Source organism: Phalacrocorax carbo, chromosome 6 (assembly GCF_963921805.1).
Source record: "Phalacrocorax carbo chromosome 6, bPhaCar2.1, whole genome shotgun sequence".
NCBI lineage: Eukaryota > Metazoa > Chordata > Aves > Suliformes > Phalacrocoracidae > Phalacrocorax > Phalacrocorax carbo.
The window spans coordinates 17,216,900-17,242,575 of record NC_087518.1 but is presented as its reverse complement, the minus strand read 5'-3'; the positions used below and the strand labels follow the sequence as shown (position 1 = coordinate 17,242,575).

Below are 25,676 nucleotides of genomic sequence, written 5' to 3'. Positions count from 1 at the left end.
CTCTTCCCTCAGCTTTGGCCAGACCTGAGCTCTGGTCTGGCCAAAAAAAAAAACAAAACAAAAAAAAAACCCAAAACCAAATCCACTTTATTTACATAAATTACAGAAAAAAAAAATACTCCTGGTCACAGAAAAAAATCTACTCTTAAAAACATGGTTGGGCTTAAATACCTGGGTCCTGTTACTCACCCTCTGCCCCCACTGTACCCTTCAAGCTCTGCAGGAGCTGGGGGGGGGCAGCGGGTATTCAGCTGTACTCCTGCCCTGTGTTCCATGAAAGGGTGAGAAGCACTACGTACACCAAGGGGAGAGATGGAGGGGGCTTGGGCCCAGCCCCGCAGCGCTTGGTGGCTTTCCTGGGGCCAAAAACGAGGAGGAAGAGGTGAAACTGTGTAAAGGGCCCAGGGAAGTGCTCTGTGGACTGGAGAGGGATGATATGGGTCATGGTTTGGCACAGGGTGGGGACATGACAGGGACATTTCCTGCACCAGGGAAGTGGGGTGGGTGGGTGACGCGGTGAGGACAGTGTAGGCCAGCACAAGGCTCAGCTTGGAGGGACTGGGACATGGGACAGCATGTCTTGGCGCAAATGAAGTGTGACTTGGTGTGGCTCAGCAAGAGGGAGTGAGGTTGTGCACCACAACTTGGCGGAAGAGACAGGGGTCTTGCACCATAGCTGGGGCAGGGGATGGGCTGTGCACTAGGGCTCAGTGCAATGGATGATGGGGACATTTCCCAGGGCTCAGGCAGGGTCTGGGGGATGTGCAGCACAGCTTGGGGCAGGGGCTGGGGTGATGTACACCATGGCTCAGTGCAGGTGACAGCAGGGTCGTGCACCATGGCTCAGTTCAAGGGATTGGGGATGTTCAGCATGGCTTAGTGCAAGGGGTGGGGTGGGGGATGTTCACCATGGCTCAGTGCAGGGACAGGGGCTCCTGCACTAGGGCTCAGTGCAGGTGACAAGGGATGTGCAACATGGCTCAGTGCAAAGGAAGGGTGACACGTACCATAACCCAGTGTGTGGGATGCGTAGCTCGTGCTGGGGTGGGGGCTGAGCCTCCCGGCTGCCTCTGGCTCCTGAGTGGGCCATGCCACAGGTGCCGCTCTCCCTGGGGCGGGAGCTGGGGTGCAGTGCAGCCACAGGCAGGAGTGGCAGCACCATGGCCTGGGCCTCCCTGGCCTTCACAAGGATGATGTCGTGGAATCCACCACCTCACGGCCGTTGCACACTGTGGGCACGTACTGCGAGGCCGAGCCTGGCCAGGAAGGCAGCAGTCAGGGGCGGGCTGGGGTCTGGCAGCAGCAACCTGCCAGGGCATCCTACCGCAGTGGGAGATGGATGCCCAGGAAAGTTCATCACCAGGGGCTGGGGTGGAGGCTGCCCAGGATGGCCGTGTACCCCCAGGGTGGCAACAGCCTCCTGGGAGTGGTTCCCCCCGCCCCAGCAGACTGCTGCAGCCTTGGGGCTTGCAGCCATGTGAGACAGGGGAGATGAGGAACTGGGGCAGAGCCAGGGATGAGCTGTACAGGGCACAGGATCCTCTGTACCCCTGTTTCCAGCCATGCCCTACCCTGCACCCCAGTTTCTTTCAGGGTCCTGTGCTGGGGTGCCCCCATGTCCCTGCCAGGAAGGGGGCGCTGCCCCCCCTTTCTCAGCCCCCCTGCACTCACCATGGGACTGGCTGGAGCCAGCAGCTGCCACGCTGAACCGAGCAGTACCCACGCGGTGGCTGGCCACATTCTTCTGGGGCTGGAAGAGTATGATGTGGAGCTTGGGGGTGAAGAGGCAGCCGAGGACCACGGTGCCGCTGAGGCTCACTGAGATGCACATGGTGGTTGTCTGGACCTGGAGACAGGGGTGGGTGTCAGCTGCTCCTGCCGTCAGCCCTCTGGCCCAAGCAGGGCAGGATGAAGTCCTTGCTGTGGCACCAGCCAGCCCCTACTGGACAGAGGCTGCTGCCTGCACCCCACAGGCACATCCCACCCCATACCAGGTCCCTCTGTCAGGTTAGACTCACTGAAGACAGATGGGTACTGCCCTGATGGGGACACACTGTTCCTGCAAAGGGGGTGCACCCTGAACAGCATCCCCCCTCTCCCCCCAGCCTTGCTAACACCCCTCACGCCAGTGCCTGCTCCCACTAGGGGATGCAGGTCCTCTCTGGAAGACCCTGACCACAGCCACCCACACACAGTCTTCCAAGCCTGGCAAGTATGTGACTGGGCACCTTGCTGGGTCGGGTGGGTGAGGTGCTGCAGGGTGCACCCTATGCTCCCCTATCCTTGGCACTGCTCAGCTCCCTGTGTGGCTAGCATTCATGCTCTGGGGGGGTGTGGGGTTGTGTATTGTGCCTTTGCTTAGGGAGGCTGAAGTTGCAGGTCAGGTTGGGGGGGGGGGTGTCTCTGGAGGTCTCAGGGACATTTCCCATCCTTACCCTAGCAACAGTCTGCCAAGAGGGGGGGCAGGGTCTTCTCCCCAGGACTCACTGCCCCTCAGCCACACTTCACCCAGTAACAAACACCCCAGTGCAGAGGTGACCATCACCAGGTCCATGGCCAAAGACACTTCCCCAGCCCACACATCTCCTAGCCACAAACACTGTGGGGCCCAAATCACCAGGACTGCTCAGATCAAGCCCTAGTAGAGCACACTGCCCCCCCAAAACTCAGGCTCTTACTCGGTAGTCACTGGAGGTCACGTAGAAGATGGGCAGGAAAGCCAGCCAGATGATGCAGGTTGTGTACATGGTGAAACCAATGAACTTGGCCTCATTGAAATTTTCTGGGCATTTCCGTGTCTTGAAGGCATAGACCGTGCAGAGGACAATCAAGAGGACATTGTAGGTGAGCGAAATTAGCATGTTGGAGTCACGGTTGTTGCACTTGAGGGTGACGATGTACCTCTTGTCAGGCTCAGTCTCCTTGCCTGTGCCAGGGGTCTCCACCAGCAGCCAGATGATGACGATGATCAGCTGGCAAGAGATGAGAGCCATGCAGATGACCACCTGCGATGTAGGGCTTATGAACCGGGGGCGCTGGACCCCCTCCTTCACCCCACTGAAGATCCTGGCAATGCGATTTGTCTTGGTCAAGAGGGCCGAATAGCAGACAGCGAAGGACGTGCCAAGCCCCAGGCGCCGGAGTGTGCACACCTCGGTGGAAGGCTTTGCGATGAAGATGAAGGTCATGCTGTAGCACATAAGGACCCCAGTCAGGAGTATGTAGCAGAGCTCCCGGCCAGAGGCCTTCACGATGGGGGTATCATTGTTCTTCATGAAGACTCCAAAAACGAAGAGGGTGGAGATAAAACCCAGGCAAGAGATAGTGACAGGACCAATGGCCCAGACATCTTTCCAGCGGATGTACTGTTGGGGCAACTCATAGCAGCCATTCAGGGTCCTATTGGGCCAGTAACCGAGACCACAGTCCATGCAGGTGAACTCATCCAGCAAGTACTCGTAGGGCTGGCAGGGGATGCAGATCCAGCAGCATATGTCTCCAGGCTGCATGCTCTTTATCTCATTCTTCTTGCAGGGGTCACTGCACTGGGACACAGGGATGGAGGTCTCAGCCCATGGGATGAGGCTGGTGTTGAGGATGAGCCCCTCAGCCCAGTAGCCCACTTTCTGATACAGATACCGCCCATCCATGTGGTGATAGCTGAAGATGTTGTAGCGTCCTATCCCATCACCATAGCGGTCAAATCGAACAACACTTCTGGTGTCTGCTGGCCTGAACGGAGCTGGAGGGAGAAGAAGGGGAGATGGTCACTGCCTTTGGTCAGGAGAGCGCTCACTCCCAGCGTGGAGGCAGGACTTCTTCAAAGGGTCACATCCCACCATGGTCACAGGCAAATGTCCAAACTGTTGCCTGCCTTCACTCTCACAATTGCTGCCTATGCACACATTAGGAGCAGGAAAGCAACAGTGGAGAAGAACTATCTTCTCACATGCCTAAGAGCTCAGCATCCCCAGCCAGCTCTGCAGGGACAAAGATCAGGATTTTGCAGCCTCCATGGCTCTCAGTGACACCTGGGTAGCCGGGCTCAGCCCATATCACAGAGGACATACTTCTAATTCATCCCCAGCTATGTAGGATTGAGGGTCTCCCTCCAGTTTAACCCCTGAAAAGTGAATAATTCATGATGTTTGCAAGTGAGGTCTCCAATGACCCACATTCCTGGAGAGGCCCCTGTGGGGCTGGTTTCACCCAGCTCTAGCAGGATGGAGTTGGTCACCAGCTTCTCTACACTGGGGACAGAAGGCCTGGATTGCCTCCCAAGGGTGATGGTGGGCTGTTGGCATCCTGGGACAACCACAGCCCATGGCACAGGGGTCTCTGGGTGTGGGCAGGCTGGAGGAACCGAAGGGCTTTGGGTCAAATATGGGTCTCCTTCCTCCTCCCTGCCCCTCCGCCCCTCCCTTTCCAGTTAGGCAGCCAAACCCTGTCTCCATCTCTGGACTCACCATCAAAATTAACATTGAGCATAAAGTCCTTGTAGAACCTCTTGCCATTGACAGGCTTCATGGCATCGCAGAGCTTAGTGGCGTTGGGGCATAGTGCCTGGTGCATGTTGTGGAGAGAGTGAGCCATGGCATAGACCGCATTGACCACAAAGGTGATCTTGGACTCTGGCTCAAACTTGCCTGTCTTGAGGGAGTACCGGCTACAGTCCTGCGTGTGGAAGCTGCACTTAAACTTCTGCTCCCAAAACTCACGAAACCAGGGATTACGGCTGTTATTGTAGGGGTTGAGGTTACGGAAGTAGGCAGCAAACTCCTTAATGGGGTAGGCTGCCAGCTCAATGGTGATGGCTCCCTCCGCCACTGCTTCGCTCCCGGCTACCACGCTCTCCAGGGCTCCCCACCCATCACTGGCCACCCACATAAAGGACACATTGGCTCTCTGGGCAGCTGCCAGCAGCTCCCGGGCGTCTTCGCTTCGGGTGAACAGCACAACTACTCTGGCATTGGGCTTCTGCAGCAGAGCCCGGACCACTCCATCGTAGGTCTTCTTGTTCATGGAGCGTCCCACCTTCTCTGAGGTGGCGATGCAGATGTTGCGCATGCGGGCTTCTTGCTCAAAGGCCTCAATCCCTGTCTCCCCGTAGTCCCCCTCTGAGGCCACGGTGGAGACGTAAGTCCAGTTGAAAAAGCGGAGGATCTCTGCCATGGCTTTGGCTTGGTAGAAGTCTGGCGGGACAGTGCGGGCAAAGTAGTCATAGCGGGACTTGTCGCTGAGCTTGGCACTGGTGGAGGCATAGCTGATCTGAGGGATCTGGAAGAGCCGCAGCAGGTTGGCCACCTGCATGGAGGAGGAGAGGTGAGGGCCCAAAGGTATGCCCCAGTGAGGGATGTTCACACCAGAGGGCCCCTGGCCAACACCAAGTGTTGCATTGTGGGGCACACGACCATGGGGGTGATGAGAAACATCCCCCCACCCAGGGGGTCCTGGCTGGTGGACAGACAGCACATTCACATGGTTGCCTGAGTCCTCAGATGTGCTTATTGCTTTCATTTTTTTAATCTTCCCCTCTGAAATTCAGGGCTTGTGGCAAAAGCAGAAACTCCCTTGTGGGTGACCTGTGGGTGATACTCACAGGCAAAGAGAAAGCCAGGGTGCTTGGCAGCCCCACAGCACAGGGGAAAAGGGCTCTGGGGGCCAGGAGCTGGGTGCAGAGCACCCCCAACCCCCCCACCCCAGAGCTGGGCCTGGGGACCAGCACCTGCGCATCCCACATCAGTAGCCCCAGTGGGACTGGGACCTTCCAGCTGCTTTGCAGAAGCTCTCATTAGCTTCAAAGGGGGAAAAGCCCCACTAATGAGGCTGTTAAAAACCCAGTCTCTAGAAGCAGCAAGGGCGGGCTTGGATGTGCTGGTGGGGCTGGTGAGCCTACCCACATCTTGCTGTTCCCCAGGCAAGAGACAAGGCTTAATTAACGTGGACAAACCTTCTCTACAACAAAGTCCCCTAAAGGCAAGAAGGGCTTCAGAGCAGCAATGCTGTTTGCACAACTGGAGCTGCCAGCTGGCCATGCTGCCCCAGTGCTGCTCATGCTTGCCGGCTGTCGCATGGACTGCCCACACCACCACCTGCCTGCCTGGGGTTGGGATGGTGCCCCTGGCCGTGGGGACATGCAGCGTCCTCCAGCAACAGAAGGGAAAAGTGCCTGCGTGGGCTGGACCGGAGTGCTGCCTCCATCACTTGCCCCAGCTTCCTCTACCCCATGGCTGGGGGGATGTGAGGACCCAGGACCTGCAGATGGAGTACAACATGCCCCGGGGACTTGTTAAATCTTAGCGAATGTGTGGACCACCAGCAGCCCCGGGGACTTAGCTGGCCCCTTCAGCTGCCTTCATCCTCAGGGGATGCTTTGCTCCCTGCCCAAGCTGGCCCCTGGGTCTGCAGAGCTGGTGATTTTAGGGACTGAGCTGCACCCCACCCAGGGTGACAGCCTGGTCTGAGGCTTGAAGTGCCTGTTCCAGTGTGACCACTGGGGATGTGGGGACAGTGGCCCCCTGTGCCCACCCTGCTCCAGCTGGGCAGCCCTATGTCTGAAGACCTGCAGAGGCAGGTGCCCCCTTGCAGTGGGTTGCACCTCATGGATTGGGTTTGGGGGGCAGAGGGGACAGTGTTCTCCTGCACTGAGCAGCTCTGCCTGCCAGGAGCAGTGTTCCCATGTCCTCACTGAGGTGTCTCCGGTGCCATTCTGACATCAGGATCATCACTGCCATGCGGGGGGGGGTGTCCTTGCACCTGGCTGCCCACCTGTCTCACAGGGAACAGGGCCCACGGGGCTACAAGTGAGCAGAACTCCACTCATGCGGCACAGCTGCTCCCAGGGACAGCCACCCATTAGGTGCCAGGGCACTGCAGCAGCAACACCCCCCAGCACTATGCTGGCCAGGAGGGACTGGGACAGCCATGGTGCAGCCATGGCCATCCAGGCCTGGTGGCGTGGACAGCTGGTCCGCCTGGCACTGGAGGTTGCAGCCCGCAGCGCCTGCTGCATTCAGGCCTGGTGGCATCATGCCATCACCCGTCGGCGGGAAGAGCAGCGCCTGCAGGCACTGGCAGCATATGTCAGGTGGGAGAGAGCCAGTGTCCTCCTCCAGGCCCATGCCAAGACATGGCAGGCCAGGGACCGGTATCAGTGCCACCGGGAGGCAGCTCGCACCATCCAGGCCCACTGGCGGCGGCGAGGGACACAGCAGCGTGGTGGCACCAAGGACGGCGTGGACCTGAGCATCGAGATTGTCCTGGGCTGAGGAGCTGCACTTGCTGCCACAACCCCAGGAGCGGAATAAATCCTGTCCCCACATGGGATGGATCCACCGGTTCAGCTCCCATGGCTTATGGCAGATGGGGGTCTTCCCGTAGCTCCTGAGGGGACACCGGCCACCATCAGGGCTACAGTCCCCCCCCACGGTAGCAGAGAGATGGCTCTCTCAGGTGCCAGGCTGGCATTCCCTCCCCATTGCAGAAAGGGGCACAGCACCACCACAAGGGATGCAAGAGCATCCCTGTGCCACACTGGCAGCAGCATCATCACACTGCTACAGGGGTTTTATCCCCCATCCCCGTTTCTGCCAACCCCCCAGCCCCATCCGAGCCCCTCTTGCCTGGGGGGTACCTGGATGGAAACATCGCTGTAGGAGCCCCCGATGACACCAGTGATGGCGGTAGGCACATCATCGTGGACAGCATAGGAGCCATCAGGGCAGATATGCTCGGAGCCATCCACCCTGGTGAGGGAGGCGCGGACAAAGTCGAGGGACTGCTCAAGGGCATAGGTGTCCTTGGAGCAGGTGTCAAGGATGTGGGCGCCCAGCCTCACCCCTGGCAGGATGCTCCCATCCTTGTTGATCTCATCCAGAGCAAAGAGCATGGCCTCCAGGCGTTGGATGCCCCGGTGCTCATTGATCTTGCCACAGTCTTCACTCCCTGCTCCTTTCTCGTGGATGGGGAAGAGGCCCCCGATCACCAGGTCCCCGTCCATGCTGATCTCCTTCTTGCCAGCCATGCCATGCCTGGCGGCCAGGCAGGTGGCCAGGCGCATCAGCCACAGCCAGGCGGCCAAAGGGACTGCCATGGGGTGTGCTGGCGCCGGCCAGGGGACCTGCGCCACCCGTGTCACCTGCTGCCACCTGTCAAGGTGAGGGCAGGCAGTCCCCAGGCATCAGGTATCGAGGGGTGGTACGACGTGGTGTCAGTGTGAGTGGGGTTGTGCCATCCCAGCAGAGCCCTTGGCACCTGAAAAAGCAAAGAGAAAAGCTGCTGGGTCTGTGGGCTGCAAGGTGAGACAGGGACTGTCTCCAGGAGCAGTGCCAGTGCTGCACAGGAGGGCAAGGCACGAGCCTGCCCATGCCCCCCACCTCAGTGCCCTCCCACCCAGGGTGTCCTTAGGAAGGAACCCCCACAGAAGGGCCAGCTGAGCAGATGCGAAACTCCTGCAGTGACCTGGGACCCCCAGGACACCTGTGAATGACACAGACCCCAGAGGACATGCAGGGGTGCAGGGACCAGCCCCACCACAGCACTCCCTGGGATGCATCAGCATGAGCAGGCGGGGCACGCGGCTGGGTTGTGCAGCAGCACCAAGCAGAGCAGCCTGCTGGGGGGCAGCTTGCCGACCCCTAAACGTGAGGGGTGGGGGAAGGAGCCAAGGAGGTCACCCAGGGTAGGGATGTCACCTGGGGCAGGGAGCCCGGGTTGGGTGGGCAAAGCAGCATCATCAGGGGTGCCAACAGCTCCCAACCTCCAGCTAAGAGCACTGACAAAAGCAGCTGGCCATGAGCCTGCCATGCCCCCAGCACCCAGCCACCACTGTATTTTAATCCCCATCTCACACTCCCAGAGCCCACCTGCCCTGCTGCTGCCCCCAGTGCTGTCTGTGGCACTGCGGCCAGAGCAGGGACATACCACTGGCTTCATCCTCCCACAGCACTGTGCAGGGTGGGCTCTGGCAGCCGTGGTGCTTTAAAGCCTGTTCTCTCACCACCGCCCCTTCCTTCCCTGTATACTAAATTCAGAGATTTCAGTAAAAGTAAGAGCCAGGTTTGCTGACTCCCTCTGCAGAAAGCACGGAGGCGCAGGGGAATCAAAGGCTTTTGCAGCAGGCAGGCCCTTTTTTGGCAGGAGATGCAGTCCCCTCAGAGATCGGTTGTCTTTTCCCAAACAGCAGGAGAGATTTGTTTCCCATTTGAAGCCGACTGCTGAAATCCCACAGGGCCAGTGTTTTGGGGGCTGTGGGAGAAAGAGACTTCCTGACAGCCCAGAAACCTCAGGCTGTTCTGGCACGGGAAGCTGCTGGTGCTGCGGCGGGTCCTGGGGCTCACCCACAGCCCAGCAGAGCAGGATGCTTGTGGGGGTAGATGGGATGGGAGGGTGATGCTGGGGAGTGCTGGCCCCCCTGCATCTCCCCACAGCTGGTTCCAAGGAAGGACACTTTCCCCAAGCATGAGCAGGGCACCCCTTGATGCCCGTGCGGTGCTCCTGGACAGGTGATGCTCTTGGCTGGAGGAGCCCTCCAGCAGGCAGTCGGAGCTGGAGGTGATGCCCAGAGGGATGTGGGCAGCAGTGTGGCACAGGTCACAACAGGGTGGGGTGGTGAGATGCCTTTAGACCTTCTCCTCCTCCATGCTCTAAAGCACCTGCCCCCAGGTGCTGTCTGCCTGCAGCGAGCCCCCAGCCAGCTCAGGGCATCTCCTACCTGACCCCTCAATTTGAAGGAGTTGGGGAAGAGGCTGAGGAAGGATCCCTGCCTTATTTCAGGCAGTGAATGCTTTTGAGGGACCCAGGGTTTCCTCAAGCAGGAAAGAGGCAGCAGGTACATGGATTACTGATGGAGCCAATCAGTGGCAGGCTGAGTCCAGCACCGGGAGCCTAGCTCCTTGGCGTCTGGCTCTTCTGGGGCAGCTGGCAGGAACCACTAGATGGAAGGCACCTTCAGGCAAAGCTCTCCCAAAAGGGCAAATCATCACCCAACCTGCAGTGAGCCCCAAAGAACACTGTGAGCAGGGCTGCGGCTATCCTTGCAGCTTCTCAGCTGGGTTGCATGGTGCCAGGGGGAGGACAGCCCTGTGGGAACATCTGGAGAATATCTGGGGAAGTGAAGTACCCAGCAGGACAGAGCCAAGTCCAGCCCAATGGCCGTGGTGCAGCAGGAAGGCTCCTGCTGGCTGCTGGCAGTCTCCCCTCCTGAAAGCATTGGCACATAGGATGGGTGAGAAGGTGCTGTTGCTCCTGCATGCCCCAAGCACTTTGCACCCACCCCCTACCAGGAGACCTGATCCTCTCCAACACCAGCACCCTTAGGGGTGGCATGGGGCAAGTGTAAGAGCAGCAGTGCTGGGAAGGCGCAGGGTAAGCCCGGCTTCCACCAACCACCATCGTTACCTCCCCTGGGGGTCCCCGGAGGTCTTACTGCCACTGCACTCTACCAGGATTCCCATACCTCCATTTTGCCCCATGGCCTGTGAGCCTCGGTGCCCCGTGGGGCCAAAGCACCTGCCCTGGGGAGCTCACCCCAACACCTCCCAGTACCCCAGCCATTCGGCTGCTCTTGCTTAGTCTGGTGGGAACATGGGTGGTCGGGGAGGCGACGGCAAGAGGAACTGGCACAGCCCTGGCCTGTGTGCCCCAGCGGTGAGGTGAGAGAGGAGGAGGCTGCCTGCCCTACCACAGTCCCCCGAGGGTCACGGGCTGGGTCGATCCACCCCAAATCCCGTCCCAAACCCGCCCTGGTGTCCGGCTGCCCCGGCAGCCCCCGCCAAAGCCACTGGTCTCCCCGGCCAGGGACAGCCGGAGGAGGGACCCGGGTGGCGGCAGGAGGGGCGAGGGGGTTCTCTCCCCGCCGTGCCGGGCGGTCACCCCCGCTTCCCTGCCCCGGTGACAGCGTGCAGCCCCTGCCCGGGGCCGGGGTCGGCGGCGGCGGGGTCCCGCTGGGTGGCCGCTGCAGGGGTTGGGGCTGCCGGGGCACCGGGGGGACGGTGACCCCCCCCGAGCCCTTCTCCCCGAGACCCGCAGCCCGGCGTCTTGCACAGGGCAGGGGAGAGCCGGCGGGACCGGCCCCGGTGGTCCCCCGCCGCGGCCGCACCCCCGGCCCAGCCGGTGCCGGCGCCCGGGCTCGGCTCCCCTCCTGCAGCACCGGGAGCCCCGACACCGGCCGCCGAGCCCCGCCGTGCCGCGGCCCCGACGGCTGAGGGGATCGCGGGTCGCCGTGACCCTCCGCCGCGGGCACCGGGGCTCTGGGGGCACCGCCGGGACACGGCGCGGCCCGAGGCCACAGGGACGGGCGCGGCCGGGGGCGCCGGGGTGGGACCGCAGCCCTTACCTGGACCCGGCGAGCTGTGCCGAGAGCCGGTGCTGGTACCGGTGCAGCGGTTGCCTCGGAGCTGCGGCTGCCGCCGCCTCCCCCTGCCGCCTCTGACACTCTGCCAGCCCCAGCCGAGCGGAGCCGCTCCGCCCCCCGACCGGCCCGCCCAGGTCCCCACCCCGGCCAGGCCCTGGTCCGGCCCGGCGGGCAGCGGCACCGGCAGGACCGGAGGCTGGCAGGGCATGGGCAAAGTCGGGGAGAACATGGCCGGATCCAGGCAGTGCACAGGCAGGACATGACCAGAGGAGTCAGGACACAGGCAGGACACGGCCAGATCCAGGCAGGACATGACCAGAGAAGCCAGGACACAGGCAGGACACAGCCAGAGAAGGCAAGACACAAGCAAGACATAGCCAGATCCAGGCTGGGCAGAGGCAGGACATGGCCAGAGCAGGCAGGACCAGATCCCCTGCCAGACCTGGCAGGTCACAGCTCAGCGCCTGCTCCCCCAGCCCCACAGCCCCCCGTCTCAGTCCCAGTCTAATGAGAGGGGTCCCAACCCCAGCTCCACAGCCACAACCTGGTGCCCCTGAGGCCATTCCCCCCCTGCACAGCACAGCCCCCACCCAGCCTGCCCCCTGCTCCCCAAGCCCAAGGGGCACCCAGGGGCCCAGCATCACCCCACCAACCCCTGGACACCACACAGCCCCTGGCACTCACCGTTGGCCCAAGCACCAAGCTGGGGGAAGGCTTCAGACAATGCTGCCTGAGCTGTCTCCACTGAAGGCAGAGGCAGCGGCTGCATTTAGTGTTCCAAGTCACCACTTGCCTAAACCCCTTCTGGAGCCATTTGGCCATCCAGGATCCCACTGCGCTGTGTCCCCATTGGTCCCATATTGGCAGCCTGGCTGTCCTGTAGAGTTCCGCGACTCAGGGATAAGAACGGGACAGGAGATGGCACAGGATCTGTAGGGATGGGCAGGGGACAGGGATGCCTCTGGGCCACCACCCCGAGTAACCACCTCACCACCCCATGCCGCAGTTTGCCCACTGCCAGCTGCTGTGCTCACAGGCTGCAGGTTAGGGCACTGCAGCAAGAGTCAGACCTGCTCTGTCCCCCACCCCACAACAGTCTTGATTTGGGGGGGCGATAACCCAGGACCTCTGTGGCAAGGTACCCCCTGGGGTCCCATGGCACCAGGACCCCAGACCCTGCCAGCCTGTCTCCTTTCAAAACTGTTAGCACAGACAGAGTGAGGCATCAGGGAGAGGAGGGTGCCCGGGCTGGGGGACCTTGCCACTGCTGGCCAGTGGGGACAGAGAGCTTGGGAGAGCTGGAGATATGCAGTGCTGAAGGACATTGGCACTGCCAAGGTCCTGCTTCACCACTGGCAGATGGGACCTGGCATGAGCCTTGCACATACTCCAGCACTGGCTGCATCCTCCTGGCTGCTGCTTTGGTGCTGCTGACAGCAGGACAATGGCAAAGCCTCCCCGGCCCCATCTTTGGTGGGGTTAGGGGACAAGTAGCATTAGGATCAACTGCCTGGCTCCAACCCTGCCGGAGCCTCAGCCAGGCATAAATATTTCAGGGGTCTTGGCAGTTTTGTAATAACTGGCAACAAAGATAAACACCAGGAAGAGCAATATTTTTCCATGTGGGCTGGAGTTTAATATTTTATCACTCAGAGCACAAAATATTTATGAACAATCTCATGTCAATCCCTGGCTGAGGACTGATCATGACCTTTCCAAGCCAGGGAGGACTTGCACCCCCACCCGAAGCCCTGGTTTTGGGCCACCACATCCGACCGCTGGGGAACAAGCCCTGGGCTGCCGGAGGCACCAGGGGCACCAGGGCAGGGCAGGGGCTGAGCTCTGCCAGCTGGGCAAGGTGCTTCAGCACCCAGCATTGCCCCGGGGCACTGTGATGGTAATGTCCAGGCTGCTCCCTCAATCCCAGCTGGGGGACAGGGAACTGGGACCAGCATGGGCAGCCTTCCCTGCCTGCACCCCACAGCTGCGGGACCAGGCAGATGGGATGCTGGGGACGTACTGCGCAGGCAGGCTGGTCCCCCCTGCCACAGGAGCACAGTGGTGCCAGGCCCACCAGCAATCCAGGGACCTGGCTTTACTTTCAGCAGGTCCCCAAGTGAAGCAAGGATGCCACCTCCCCCCAGCCCAGCCCAGCTTGGCACAGCAGCTGGGACCTTTCCCTTATCTCCCTGCAGTTTGCAGAAGCTGGGGGTGGCTCCCATGGCTCTGCTGGGTTGCTCAGGCAGGGAGAAAGCACAAGCAGCAGGGATGCAGAACCCTTGGGCAGGTCTCTGGCTTGGTCAGGGGGCACAAGGGGCAGTCCACCCACAGCCTGCTCCCCGACATCGGGCAAGATGGCGCAATCGGCCAAGAGGCAGTGAGCAATGCCACTGGCCACCAGTGAGGAAAAGCGTCCACTTTATTAGACCCCAGAAGTGCATGTGGCAGTGCACGGACCAGGTTCACATGGGATGTTTCCATTTTTTAGCAAGGGGAAGGGAAGAGGGGAACAAACCCAACCAACCCTACTTATGGCTCTTTGGTGCTAGAAAACACGCGAAGGTGCGGCAGAGAGAAGCTGTGTGTGAGAGGGCCCCCAGCAGAGACGAGGGGGGACACCTCTGCCATCCACCACCACCCCCCTGAGATGCATGCAAGGAATTTGCGATGCACCTACAGACACACAAATGGCAAAAGCATTTTGCTGCCCCCTGCCAGCCTGCACCTACCCTGCACCGCCGAGCACTGCAGGAGACCCCCTCGCCTCCCGGCGTCCCTGAAAGTCAAACACCCTTTCTGCAGAGAGCGAGAGGAGGTCCCGGGGGGATTCAGCAACTGAAATCTCTTGACTGGAGAGGAGGGAGGTGGGAAAGGCAACTGGTTCCCAGTGACTCAGACCACAGTGGGAGGCGAGGCAGCCAGGTCTCCGTTTCACTCTTCTCCTCTCTCGGCAGCAGTGGGCTCCTTGGTCCACTTGTCTGTGACTTCCTGGTTGCCCATGTAGCCCATGTCAGGCAGCAGGCCTGGGGCTCCCTCCCCGTCCCCAGTGACCTCCAGGTCCAGCTCCTCAAAGGAGGAGCCGCTGGCTCCCGACTCGCTGTAGCTGTGCTCACTGCGGTTGTCTACCTCCTCCCGGCCACGGCTGGCTGGGAAGGGCAGCAGGATGGAGGTGGCCACCGAGGTGTCTCTGCTGTCGGTTGTGGCCTCTATGCTGATGGAGCTTGTCTCACTCATGGTGTCAGCCCCTGGGATGGACAGAGAAGGGGAGGGAGTGAATGCTGCAGAAAGGAGACAATGGGGATGGAGTGCCACAGCCTTCAAAGCCACCAGAAACCTCAGAGACATCAGGCCACAGTGGAGACCAGCTCCCACCTCTTGTCACCTCCTGTGCCTGTAAGAAGTGACCAAGCCAAGACAAGCATGAGCTGCACTCAAGCAGCTCCCTGAAATCAGGGCACCCCCAAGGCAGCACGAACAACCTCCAGCTTCCCAGTCATGCCCTGGCCCCACTGATGCTCTTTGTGCACACATTAAGGACCTGGCAAACCCCTTAGGGAGAATGCCTGGACTGGGAACTGGGGAAAAACCCTGCCCCCAGCACAGCACCAGGAAGGAGACGAGGAGTGGGACGCTGTGCTGCAAAGGTGATGGGGAGCTGAAGCATTGCTTCAGCACCCAAGGGGAAGCTGGAATGTGGGCAGGTCCTCAGATATGCCACCATCAGAGGTGGGTGTACATCCAGCCCCATACCAGGGCATCCTAATGCTGCCTTCAGCATTCCCTACAACCTGCTCCTGCTCCCTGTGAAGGCAGGCAGGGCAGTGGCAGAGAGGACTTGGGGTGCCAGAGAATGGGGGGAGCCTTCCCGGCTCGCTTGGAACTTCTTCACATCACTCAGCTGCCAGCCCACACACTGTCTCACGCTGAGCCCCCTGGGGGCTGCCCCTGCCTGCCTGGGCAGACCCCTTGGCCCACCCCCCACTCCCCAGTAGCTCGGTCAACAACACAATTAAGGGGCTGACAACAAGATGAGCTTGTCAGATTGAGACCAGCAGCTCAGTGCTGTTGCCGGAGCAACCAGCCAGGAGACAAAACCTTCCTGTAAAACATTAATCACTGTTAATTTTGACATCACAGATCCATGTGGTTAATTATGACATCAGAGATCCACATCACTGATTACGACATCGCAGATCCATATTGTTACAGCAACAGCAGCAGCAAACACTAGGTTGGCTCCCCCAACAGGGCCCTCTCTGCTGCACACTCTTCCTGCTGGCCTCACACTGGTGGGAAGCACATGCTGGGCTCCGCTGCTTCCCAGTAGTTCCACTCCCCTGGGGGCTCCATCCATGCTGGGCTGGATGCCGCTGCTCAGGATCATGCCCAGCACCAGGAGGGAAACCAGGAGGAGCCCTACTCAGCAGCAGCACCAGCAGAGGACTGCAGCTTGCCACCAGCAGGACTGGGAAGTGACAAAGAGGTTGGTGACAACTGTCACCAACAACCTGGGGCTCCCAGGTGGGAGAGGAAAGACCTCTCCTCCACATGGGTTCCTGCCGGCACAGCTCCATCCCCAGCTACTGGCATGGGGCTGCCCCAGGCTCCCCGCAGCCGTCTCCAACCTCCCCAGGCTCCTGCAGCCAGGGTGCCTGGGGCTGGGCTGCTCGCCCTCCTCCAGCTGCACAGCAGCCACCAGTCCTATGTAGGAGACCCCCTGGGAGGGAACTTTCCTTCCAAACACTCTTAAATCCCCTTTTTTTGCTCTTTTTCTTCTTGGGCTGGGCAGCTGCCAGCAGAATTGCTTGCAAATGGCAGTCCGCTGCCTTCTGAGTGGCATCACCCCACAGTCCTGCCAGCTGAGTGAGGGCTGTTCAGAGAGGACTGAGCAGAGGTAGCAGGACATGGAGCAGCCCGGAAAGACACACAGATGCAACGTACCTACTGCTTCATCCCACCTGGATGGTGCATTGACTTTATCCCACCCGGATGGCATACTGGCTGCATTCTGGCCAGCAGGCGCCCCGAGAGGAGCCTAAGCGTCCACCCTCTCACCTCAGCTGTGGCATGCAACCACTTTAGCAGCTGGCACGAGCCAAGCCCTGGCCGCCCACCTAAGCAGTGCCTGGTGATCCCCCCCCCATGAAAAGGAGAAAAAAACTGTCACCCATCAACACGTGCCACCTTTGCTGCAGCATCAGGGAGTGCCTCAACATGGAAACTACATTTCCTCTAAGTTAAAAAGGATGTTCTGCACACTGCTGGCAAAGCGCTCACCAAAGAGGATGGCAGCCACTGAGCAGGCAGCAGAAAGATGGGAGATGCTGTCCCCCGTGGCAAGACCCTGGCAAGGCAGTGGGTCAGCAGTGAGCCTTTGGGAAGACAGAGGGCTGCAGGGGATGGAGGCAGGTGTGTGGCCCCTGAGCCCTGAAGCCAACTAAGGGTTTGCAAGGTCTCTAGTGGGGATCTCAAAAAAAAAAAAAATTCCAATTATGCCAAATTGGTGGCCTGAGGTGACACGGACACATTCCCACCATGGCTTCATGACAGCTCATGTCATTCATGGTCATCTCATGCCTCCCTGAAACTTGGGACGAGAGTGACCCCGAGCCCCCCAAGCCATGCCTTGCCTGTGCCACACCCCTCCCACATCACCCCAGGGGTCATTTCATCTGGGAAGCCACCACGTAACCCCATGCAACAAAGCAAAGGAGCTCTTGAGGAGAGGAGCACCAGCTCGGAAAGGGGAAGACAGGGATGAAGACAACCTACGTGCTGCTCCAAGCTGCCACCATGGGAAAGCACTGCTGTCCTCACCCCTGCAGCTGCCTCCCTCTCCCCTGCTCCAAGGGCGACAATAAATTAAGTCCCGTTTCCTTTCAGCCAAGCACTTTTTCACTGCTCTGTCACTTCTGATCACATTTGAGCAGCCTCAGCTGGCAAATCTGCCCATTTCAGCAGCCTTGCTCTCCTCCACATAGGACAAGGCTGGCTCTGGTGTGGCCACCCAGCCTGGCTGGGGATGGATGGCCAGGGTGGGCTGGGCAAGACACGGAGCTGCTGCTGCTGGGGATGGTGCAGGATCAGCTGTGGCAGGGAGATGTGGCAGGAACCCCCAACTGTCCCAGCACAGCCCAGAGAGACCAGGCAGGGAGTGCAGTGCGGTTCCAAAAGGGCAACCAAAGCCTCACTGGAAGGTGCTTTGTGGGCAAGCAGGGGTTCAGCTTTTATCTCATAGGCACAGAAGGTTCTGTCAGCCCTCACACCCACTTCTCCATCCTGCCCCAGGCACCTTGCTGGGTCCCCCAGCGAGCCGCTGTCCATCCCCAGCATCCCACTTCTCAAGGCTGGTCCCTGCACCGGGAGCTAGGCCAGCATCCAGATCCAGCATGGCTTTTCCCCCTGGCATGCAGTGAGGTTGTCCTGTGGAAACCCCCCCACCCCCCGCTCTGCTCCCCTGAGGGCAGCGTAGCCATCCCACTCCATGTTCACTCAGCAGGAACAGGGAACCTGTTTAGTTTTAACTTGGGGAAAAAGAGGCACAGTCCAGGCTGAAGCCTTGCCAGGATGTTGAGGAGCCCCCACAAAGGCCAGGGCCACCTAGGAAGATGGGATGCCAAGCAGCCAACACCAAGACACAAGCAGGGGATGGGTGCAACAGGAACCACTCACCCCATGCTTCTAACAAGCCCAGCAGGGAGTCAGCCCCCCACTGGCAGCTCAGCCTTGTGTCACCCCAGGTATCAGCATCCCCAAATCCCCCCAGGAAGGACCAGCTGCCCTCCCACATCACCCCAGCAGGACAGATGCCCACGCATTTTTCCCATCTTGGGGTACCCGGTCCCCCTCTTTCGCCCTGTTTAGTCAAGTATTCATTGCCTCTGCCACTAAATAACAGATCAATGCTCTGCCAGGAGCGGCACAGCTCCTCCACACTTGCTGAAGCTTGCACACAGCTATCAGGAGAAGGGCTGGGGCAGGCAGATCAGCAGGAACGCACAGCAGGAGCTGCCTGCTGAGACCCTTCTCCAGATGTACAGGCAGTCAGAACAGGCAGGGCTCTTTGGAGGACGGAAGCAAGTGGGGATGAGGCAGACAACATCAGTGAAGGTGCCCCCTGTGACACTGGGGTTCAGTGGGTGATGCCTTTGGTTGCACCCAGATGCTGCTGGACAGATTTGGATCCAGGAAAATTTGCCCCTGAGACTCTGGGCAGAGCCACATGCTTAGAAACCATCTGTGTTCATGCCAGCAAGCCCGTGTCGAGCGGCTGCTTTTATTTGCCTTCACCTTCCATGTGCCACAGTGGGGTCACGCTGGAGAGCACGCTGCTGAGAGCAAGCCGGGAGCGAGGGCCTGCTGAGTGCTGCGCCGATGCCAAAGCCCCAGAAAATAATTAAGTACAAAACAACTAATCGTGACTGACACTGGCCCCCTGGAGACCCATCAGCAGCCTTCCAAAAATGCTTCCCGTCTTTCCGATGACCATGACGATGGTGAAGAAAGGACAGAACTGGTACAGAGGCAGTGCAGCCCCCAGCCCCTTCCTTGCGTGCTGAATGTGTTTGTCCTCAGCAGAGCTGCCAGCACCCTGCTCTGTGCAAAGCAGGGACAGAAAGCAGAGACCATGGGCTGCGTCCCACAGCTTCTACGGCCATTGGGCTTCACTGGAAGCCACAGGCAACCAGCACCTCGCAGGGTGAGCTCAGGAGCAAGGAGGACAGCAGATGACAGCCTAAATGGAGAGATGCACTCTGAGGTCAGGAAGCTCAAGAAAACAAATCCAATATTTTCTTGCACATCCAAGTCGCTTGGTTCTACTTGGCACCAGCCATACTGATGGGCAAGGAGAAATGGCAGCACCTTCTGCTGGGACCTCCTGAAGACTTAAATATGAGGAAAGCATAATACAGCTACTGGCAGAGCTGAGGTGGATCAAGAAATAACCCAAATCCATGCAATCAGGGTTGAGGGGGGACCGTACTGAAAAGCAGACAGGGGATGTTGCTGTGCCCACCCTCCAGCCAGCAGAAGAAAGTTTGAAACCTGTCACATGAAGACCTTATGGCTATCACACCTGTTGAAACTGTCTCCCTTGAGCAGCTCCCAAGGAAGAAGGGAGTGAAAAAGGATGGGAAAAGAGATTGTGGCTTTCTCTTCCTCCAACTCAGAGGTGGTTGCACAGATCCCAGCACAGAAAATACTTGGGAGGACAAGTCTCAGTCTGTAAGGCATCATCTTCAAGGCATTGTCTTCAAGGCATCTCCAGCAAGCCTTGCTTACCCTTCCAGCAGGATCTCCTCTCACACTGAGGCTCAGAAGACCCATGTGGGACTTCAGCGTCGAGATGCAGAGCCCAAGGAGACCAGCTGCCACCTCCCACCTCATCTCCTAACTGACCCTGCTGCTGAACCAGGGGCAGCCCAACACCTGCTCAACTGCTCCACTGGGGGCAGCGCTGCCAGCAGCAAACCGAGTCCCTGGCATCAGCAGGCCAGCGGTGGAGGGACAAGGATGCTTGCTGGGTCCTGTCTCCCTTTGTGCGAGCCCAGGACCTCCCCATGGGGTGCCACCCTCCCCAGGTGACAGCAGTTGTGCCGGCCCAGGACACCACAACATTACAGGGATGCAGGAGATCATGAGGACCTCCAGAATCCTCAGGCAGGAGCAGCACAAGTAACCCAATGGCTGGCCATGTCCTCAGCCCTCTCCAATGGCTGGAGCAAGGATGTGATGCCCTGCCACACCTGGCTCTGCTGCTGTGCCCAGCAGTGACAGTGATCACAGTGCTGACATCCAAGCTCAACTCCTTAGTCTTGGAGGCAAGGCCAACATGTCACAGCTATTATTATTTTAAGCTAGTTTTGTGCAGACTCAGCAGATGACACAGCATCAGATCGTACCTACACAAGCCCATCTGTGCGACTGGAAGGAGAGAGGTGGTGGAAGATCTGCCAAGCGCTGCTGCTGGGGAGCCCAGCCCAGGGCAGGGGCCTCCCACGTGAGAAAGTCCGACATCATTTGCCATCTAAAACAGTAAAAAACTTCTTCCAGCAGGGGGTGCCAGCAGTGGCATCCCAGGGAAAGCACCAAGACAGCTGGAGCACAGGGCAGCAGCTGCACCGAGCATCTTCCAGCCATGTCATGGGGCCGTGTACCCTAAGCGGTGCAGAAAAGAGCACATGCAGCTGCTGGAGCCACTGACCTGAAGCAGCTTTTACTCACATGGGTCCTGCTGTCCCACTCTGAAACCATGGGGCAGTCATGGGAGGGTGCTGGAGGGAACAGGCTGCGAGGCACCCTCAGCCAGCCTGGGCTGGTGTCCAAAGCAGCCATCCTGATGCAAGGCAGACAAAAAGGTGAAGAGCCGAGCGAGCGCTGTGAAAACACAGGACCTCGAAGCACTGGGAAACCGCTCCAATTAGTGTCTTCATTGCAGTGCTAAATGGACAGAGCTCCCAGAAAGCAATTTCCAGGCTTGCTTTTATGCTGCACGTGATTAAGAATTAAAGCAATCCAAACCTGAAGATATGTTAAATAAAATAACCAAACTCTCCGGGAGGCAAGGAGAGCTGTCATGGTTTTTTCATGCCTGTTATGCAAGTGTGGGCAACCTACAGGGCAGGAGGAGGCGCCCACCCCACCAGCAGCCAGCTTGGCTGTGCTGTCCAGCACCCGGAAATGCTCGGCTAGCCAGCTCCTGCATCTCACAGACATGTGAGCATGTGGGCTGGCGACAGCAACTAGCATTTTGAGTTACTATAGCTCTGCTGTTCTGCGCCTACAGCCTTTGTGGTCCCTTCCTGTATGAATACATCCAGGCTCCAACAGATCTCACTGAGCAGATGCTATTGGGTAACTCCACCACCAGCTACAGCAACCTGATATTTAAGCTCTTCACAATCCCAATATGTAATAAGATCAAGGAAGATGTATATGACAAGGAGAAAAACAAGCCCAGCTGCAACCAAAAGCTGCGAGATCCAGCTCTGCTCTGACAACAGTGGGCCAGTAGCTTGGTAGCAGCTTGGCCCTCACCCCAACACCACAGGGGTGCCCTGGTGCTCCCCAAGGTGCAGCGAGACACCGTGGGGATGAGATCCTATCTCAGCCCAGGGTGAGGGGAAGAGGTGTGCTGAGACTCAGTGGTTGGGTGCCAGGTGGGCGCAGGTCAGCCCCTCTCTGCCTGCTCAGGTGGCAGCACTGGGGACACCGGGATCCCCACCTTTGGGAGGGCTGATGCCAATTGAAGACAGAGCCCATGCACAAGCCATGGATACCTGTGATGTCTGTCTGGGCATCCTCGGCCTCAGCTGCGGCAGCCCTGCTCTTCCTCTCTAATTCTTTCATTTCAGGCACGTAGAAGTCCCCTTGGCGGGCGAGGGGACACACAAAGTAGATGCGGTCCTCCTTGTAGATCTCGATCCGGGGGTGCGCGCACAGCTTCCTCTCCTGAAAGACAGCAGGTGACTGTGGGTCAGGGATGTGCCCTTACCCCCTGCCCCGGCAGCCCTCCACCACTTAGACCTGCTGGCCTTGCAGCGTTGCAGACTGACCCGCTTCGCCCACAGACATGGGGACCCACAGAGGAGCTGTGGGTCCTATCCCAAAACTGCAGTGCTGCTTTCCTTATCACAACAGGCCCCCACGTGCCAGGGCTGGTAGGTTCGGCCCTGGGGGTGAGCAGCTGGCCAGGCTCAAGCAGGAGATGCCAAAGCCCCAGGGAGGCTCTGCTTCCCCGCTCAGCCTCGTTTTTGGTGGGCTCATTTTGGGCTGGAGCAAGGGGGTTTGGGAAGCCCAGCAGCTGCTTTGCATGGACCTGCCAAGTCTCTGGTTCCTCCTGGCAGCACGGCCCCACAAGCAGGCGTAGCACTTCTCTGCTAAATAATATAATCCAGAGCTGACAGCTCAAGCAGCTCCTTTCAGAACAGCAGGGGCAGGGGAGTGGGAGGTGAACTCCTGGCACTTCAGACAACTCCCCCTCCTCCTCTTCCTCGGTCCACCTCCCCACGGCAGCACACTTCAAGACCTCAGCCCCCCTAGCCTGCCAGGGACACATGACAGGGGCATGTACCTCCCAGGCTGTGCCCTGGCCCACACTGAGTTGGAGCTGCAGGGACTCTCGGGGTGCCGGGGCTGGGCCGAGGAGCAGCTGGACCTCTCTTTCCACCCCCTCCTCACCCGCCCGTCCGCCAGCTGCTCGCTGGCAGAGGGGGCGGCTGATTACAAGCCGGGTGAGAAGGGAGAGTGTCTCTTCAGTGGGTTTTCTTTTTCTTTCTTTTCCCTTTTCAAATCACTGACAGCTTTTATTTAACCCTGCAATCACCCTGATTATCCTCCCCCTCCTCCCTGTCCTGACTATACTCCTCTTCCTCCTCCCTGCCCTGATTATCCTCCTCTTCCTCCCTGGCCCAAGAATCCTCCTCTTCCTCCCTGCCTCAACTATCCTCATCCTCCTCCCTGCCACGTGTCCCCTGGCATGGCTTGCCCAGACATCCTCTGGCAGGATCCCCATCCCTCTGGGTCTCCCCGAAGCCAGGGCTGGCCCCTCTCCCAAGGACGAGCTCCATGGAAACATCAATCATGACCCTACAAATGCCTGTTCATTCCTGACCCCCTTGACCCCTGGGGTTGGACCAAGCTGATTTCAAACATTTTATTTCCCAGGCAAATGCTGGCACTGGGCAGAATCCACAACAGATGGAAGCCAATACTGACCCTTAACAGACAGGAGCCAGCACTGACCCTCTCGCCGGCACAGGCAGCAAGGCCACCTGGAGAGCCACCTCCAAGCTGGCAGGATGCTGCACAAGCAAGACAGGGAAAACACCCCATCTGAGCCTTTTTCAGGTCTATTTTCCCAGGAAAACCTGCAGGAGCTGGCTCTGCGGAGCCCCAGTTTACCCAGTGGCACCATGGCAGCGGAAACACAAACCCCAGCAGAAGTTACCCATCCCGTCCCAAAACCTTTGAGCCTGAATTTCGGCAGAGTCCCTTCTCCAGACGAGGAGGAATGACATTTGTGAGCCCCGTGCTGCAGGGACATGCAGGGATGCGGGCAGGCTTCCAAGGCGCTTGGAGCCTGGAGTTCCCACTCACAGGCAGGTGAAACAGTAACACATGCAGATCAAAACTGTATTAAATAAAAACAAGCTGGGCTGTTTTTAGCAGCAGAGGAGAGGCGGCTCATATTACTCCTGCTTTTTCAGCAACAACACAGACAAGAACCCTCCCTGCCGCTCTGCCCCTTGCTCTACCAACCACAAGCCCATCAGCCAGTCTTCAGCTCAGTTCGTTATTTTAAGCTACTGCAACACATACCAGAGACGGGTACCTCCAAGATTTGCAGGTTGTTTGGATTCATCCAGCTGGCCCTCCACCACTGAATGCAGACAGGGATAACTCAAAGGATCTTAGAGCAAAGAGACCTTCACTAAATACTTATGAGGCCTCTAATCAGTCTAAAACCTCAGGTATCCAGTCCAGCCTCCTAGATATCCCAAGCTGACTTCCCAAAGCCCACCCTAGAATTCCTAAAGAGCGGATCTGGAACATACTCTCTCCATACAATTTATCCAGGCTGCTACAACTCCCAGTTATGCAACCATAGTAATGACTCCCCCAAAGCACAATGCCCCCTCCATGCACCCAAAATCTGGGAATTGTGGCTTTTTAAGGAAGAAAAACGCACACCTGTATGAAGAGCAGGGTCTCAGATTGGCTCTTGAGCCAAATGCTGCTTCACACTCAAGGATTATCTTGTAAGAGATGAGGATGCTCCACCCTGCCAGGGTGGGAAAAAGCTTTGTCTCCCTGAAGCCAGAAGAGCCCAGGTGCCCTGCAGCCAAAGCCCATGGCTGTGGACCACTTGTTGGGACAACGCTGAAGTGGCCAGCCACTCACTGTCAATACCAATGCCTGCCTTGTTATGGACAGCTACAAGGATGCTTAGTATTTGACTTCTTCCCATTTCACCCAGGGTTTTTCCCAAAAGGAAATGGAGGGAATCCAGAGCCTGGTGGTCCTAATTTATGCCAGTACAAATCGAGCTGGGAGCCGGGCCAGTGAGCTGACCTCTGCTTCTGCGCTTCTTCCTGGAGCAACCCAGCTCCTGGCAGGGATGCTGCAGAGCTCAGCACTGGCAGCTGGACTCAGGAGAGGACAACATCCCCAAGAAGGAGTAGGGAGGTGGCAGCTGGGAACACTGTTCCATCCAGGCTGGGGCCAAAGGGATGAGGCTGCATAAAGACTTGAGGAAAGGGCACAGGCGATGAGGTGGGGAGCCAGGACAACAGAAATGGATAAGAGAATCATCCGAAGGGGATACAAGGGAGATCGCCCTTGTGATCATCCCAAAGGAGAACAGGAGGCAGGCAGAGGCAGAGGTGCAGCAAAGTGCAAACAAAAGGCGGGTGTCAACATAGGACAGAACGGTTTTAGGATTATCCCAGCGGAGAGGAAGGCTGCAAGGCTGCTGCTGCAAGGGAAAGAAACAACTGAGAGAGACTGGAGAGCAGAGTCTAAAGGTGAAGGCGTAAGCAGAGTGAATTAGCAAAGGCTCAACAATATGGCAAAACAATAGAGATGCTCAACAGGCAATAATACACTTTGCAGCTGAGGAGGAAGCGCTTCGTTAACTGTGCAGCTAAGCCAACAGATGGAGCAGCAAGGTGGATGTGGAGTTTGCAATGCAGAGCCCTCGAGTCAAATCAAATAGTCTCACACGGGTGGAGGAGCTCAGTGAGGAGTGAACAGCAGGACATCGATGGTGTCGGGGCCAGGCTTCTGGCTAGGACAGCAGGACCTAATAAGTAGGGCAGGGAAGGGGACTTGCCCCTTTACAAGGTCATGCTGTGTCACCTTCCTTCTCAGCCTCTGCTGGGAGCTCACCCTTCCTATGGCCAGCAAAGATGGAGGTGGCAGCACAGCACACAAGGCTTATTTCTGTGCAGGACCCTCTACCGGGCACCCAAAGCATGGGATTTACTGCACGTAATCCATACAGTCAAGCTACATATACACAGCAAAGGCCAATGCATCCAGAGCCCACCAGTTCAGTCCTGACATGCACAGCAGCTCTGGCATACTCCTGCTATGTCAGACCCACTGCTTCCCATGAAGCCAACTCCTTGACGCATCCAAGGGCCGTGGTGGGGTGCTGCTCACCATCCTCTCAGGAACAACGGTTTACGTAGGGGAAGACTCTTGCACTCCTCTTTCCCAGGTGAACTAACACCATGCCCAATTTTACCCCTGGGTTGTTTCCAAATCATCCACCACCCCTGACTACCTGTAGGACCTTCTCAGGTTGACCTCATCCCTC

At 58.6% G+C, this 25,676-nt stretch overlaps 2 protein-coding genes across 4 annotated transcripts in view; both read right to left on the bottom strand.

Annotated features, from left to right (window-relative positions):
* Window positions 1–48: 48 nt before the first annotated feature.
* On the bottom strand, window positions 49–11,428 carry GRM2 (glutamate metabotropic receptor 2). 2 transcript variants are annotated; one of them, XM_064453925.1, is made up of 6 exons: window positions 11,336–11,428; window positions 7,634–8,253; window positions 4,467–5,304; window positions 2,679–3,742; window positions 1,672–1,846; window positions 49–1,256 (listed from the first exon to the last, which is right to left on the bottom strand). In XM_064453925.1, exons 2-6 carry the CDS (start codon window positions 8,090–8,092, stop codon window positions 1,183–1,185), a joined length of 2,610 nt encoding a protein of 869 aa, XP_064309995.1. In that variant the 5' UTR covers window positions 8,093–8,253; window positions 11,336–11,428; the 3' UTR covers window positions 49–1,182. The 2 variants fall into 2 exon arrangements, with proteins under 2 accessions (XP_064309995.1, XP_064309994.1); XM_064453924.1 differs by having other exon boundaries at window positions 49–1,846.
* Window positions 11,429–13,754: 2,326 nt separating this feature from the next.
* The window catches only part of TEX264 (testis expressed 264, ER-phagy receptor), a 42,437-nt gene continuing 30,515 nt past the window's right edge, over window positions 13,755–25,676 (bottom strand). For both annotated transcript variants that reach the window (XM_064453923.1, XM_064453922.1), the window contains 2 exons: window positions 21,634–21,805; window positions 13,755–14,598 (listed from right to left, as the gene is read on the bottom strand). In XM_064453923.1, coding sequence (XP_064309993.1) covers window positions 14,285–14,598; window positions 21,634–21,805 — 486 coding nt within the window. In that variant the 3' untranslated portion in view covers window positions 13,755–14,284. The remainder of the gene's footprint in view (window positions 14,599–21,633; window positions 21,806–25,676) is intronic.

What these genes read in the sequence shown, in the direction of transcription:
- GRM2 (XM_064453924.1), bottom strand. Translation starts at nt 8,092, where the DNA reads ATGGCAGTCCCTTTGGCCGCCTGGCTGTGGCTGATGCGCCTGGCCACC. An exon ending in ACAGCGATGTTTCCATCCAG is followed by an intron (nt 5,305 to 7,633) that starts GTACCCCCCAGG and finishes TCCTCCATGCAG; the next exon opens with GTGGCCAACCTGCTGCGGCT. An exon ending in GCTCAATGTTAATTTTGATG is followed by an intron (nt 3,743 to 4,466) that starts GTGAGTCCAGAG and finishes TTCTCCCTCCAG; the next exon opens with CTCCGTTCAGGCCAGCAGAC.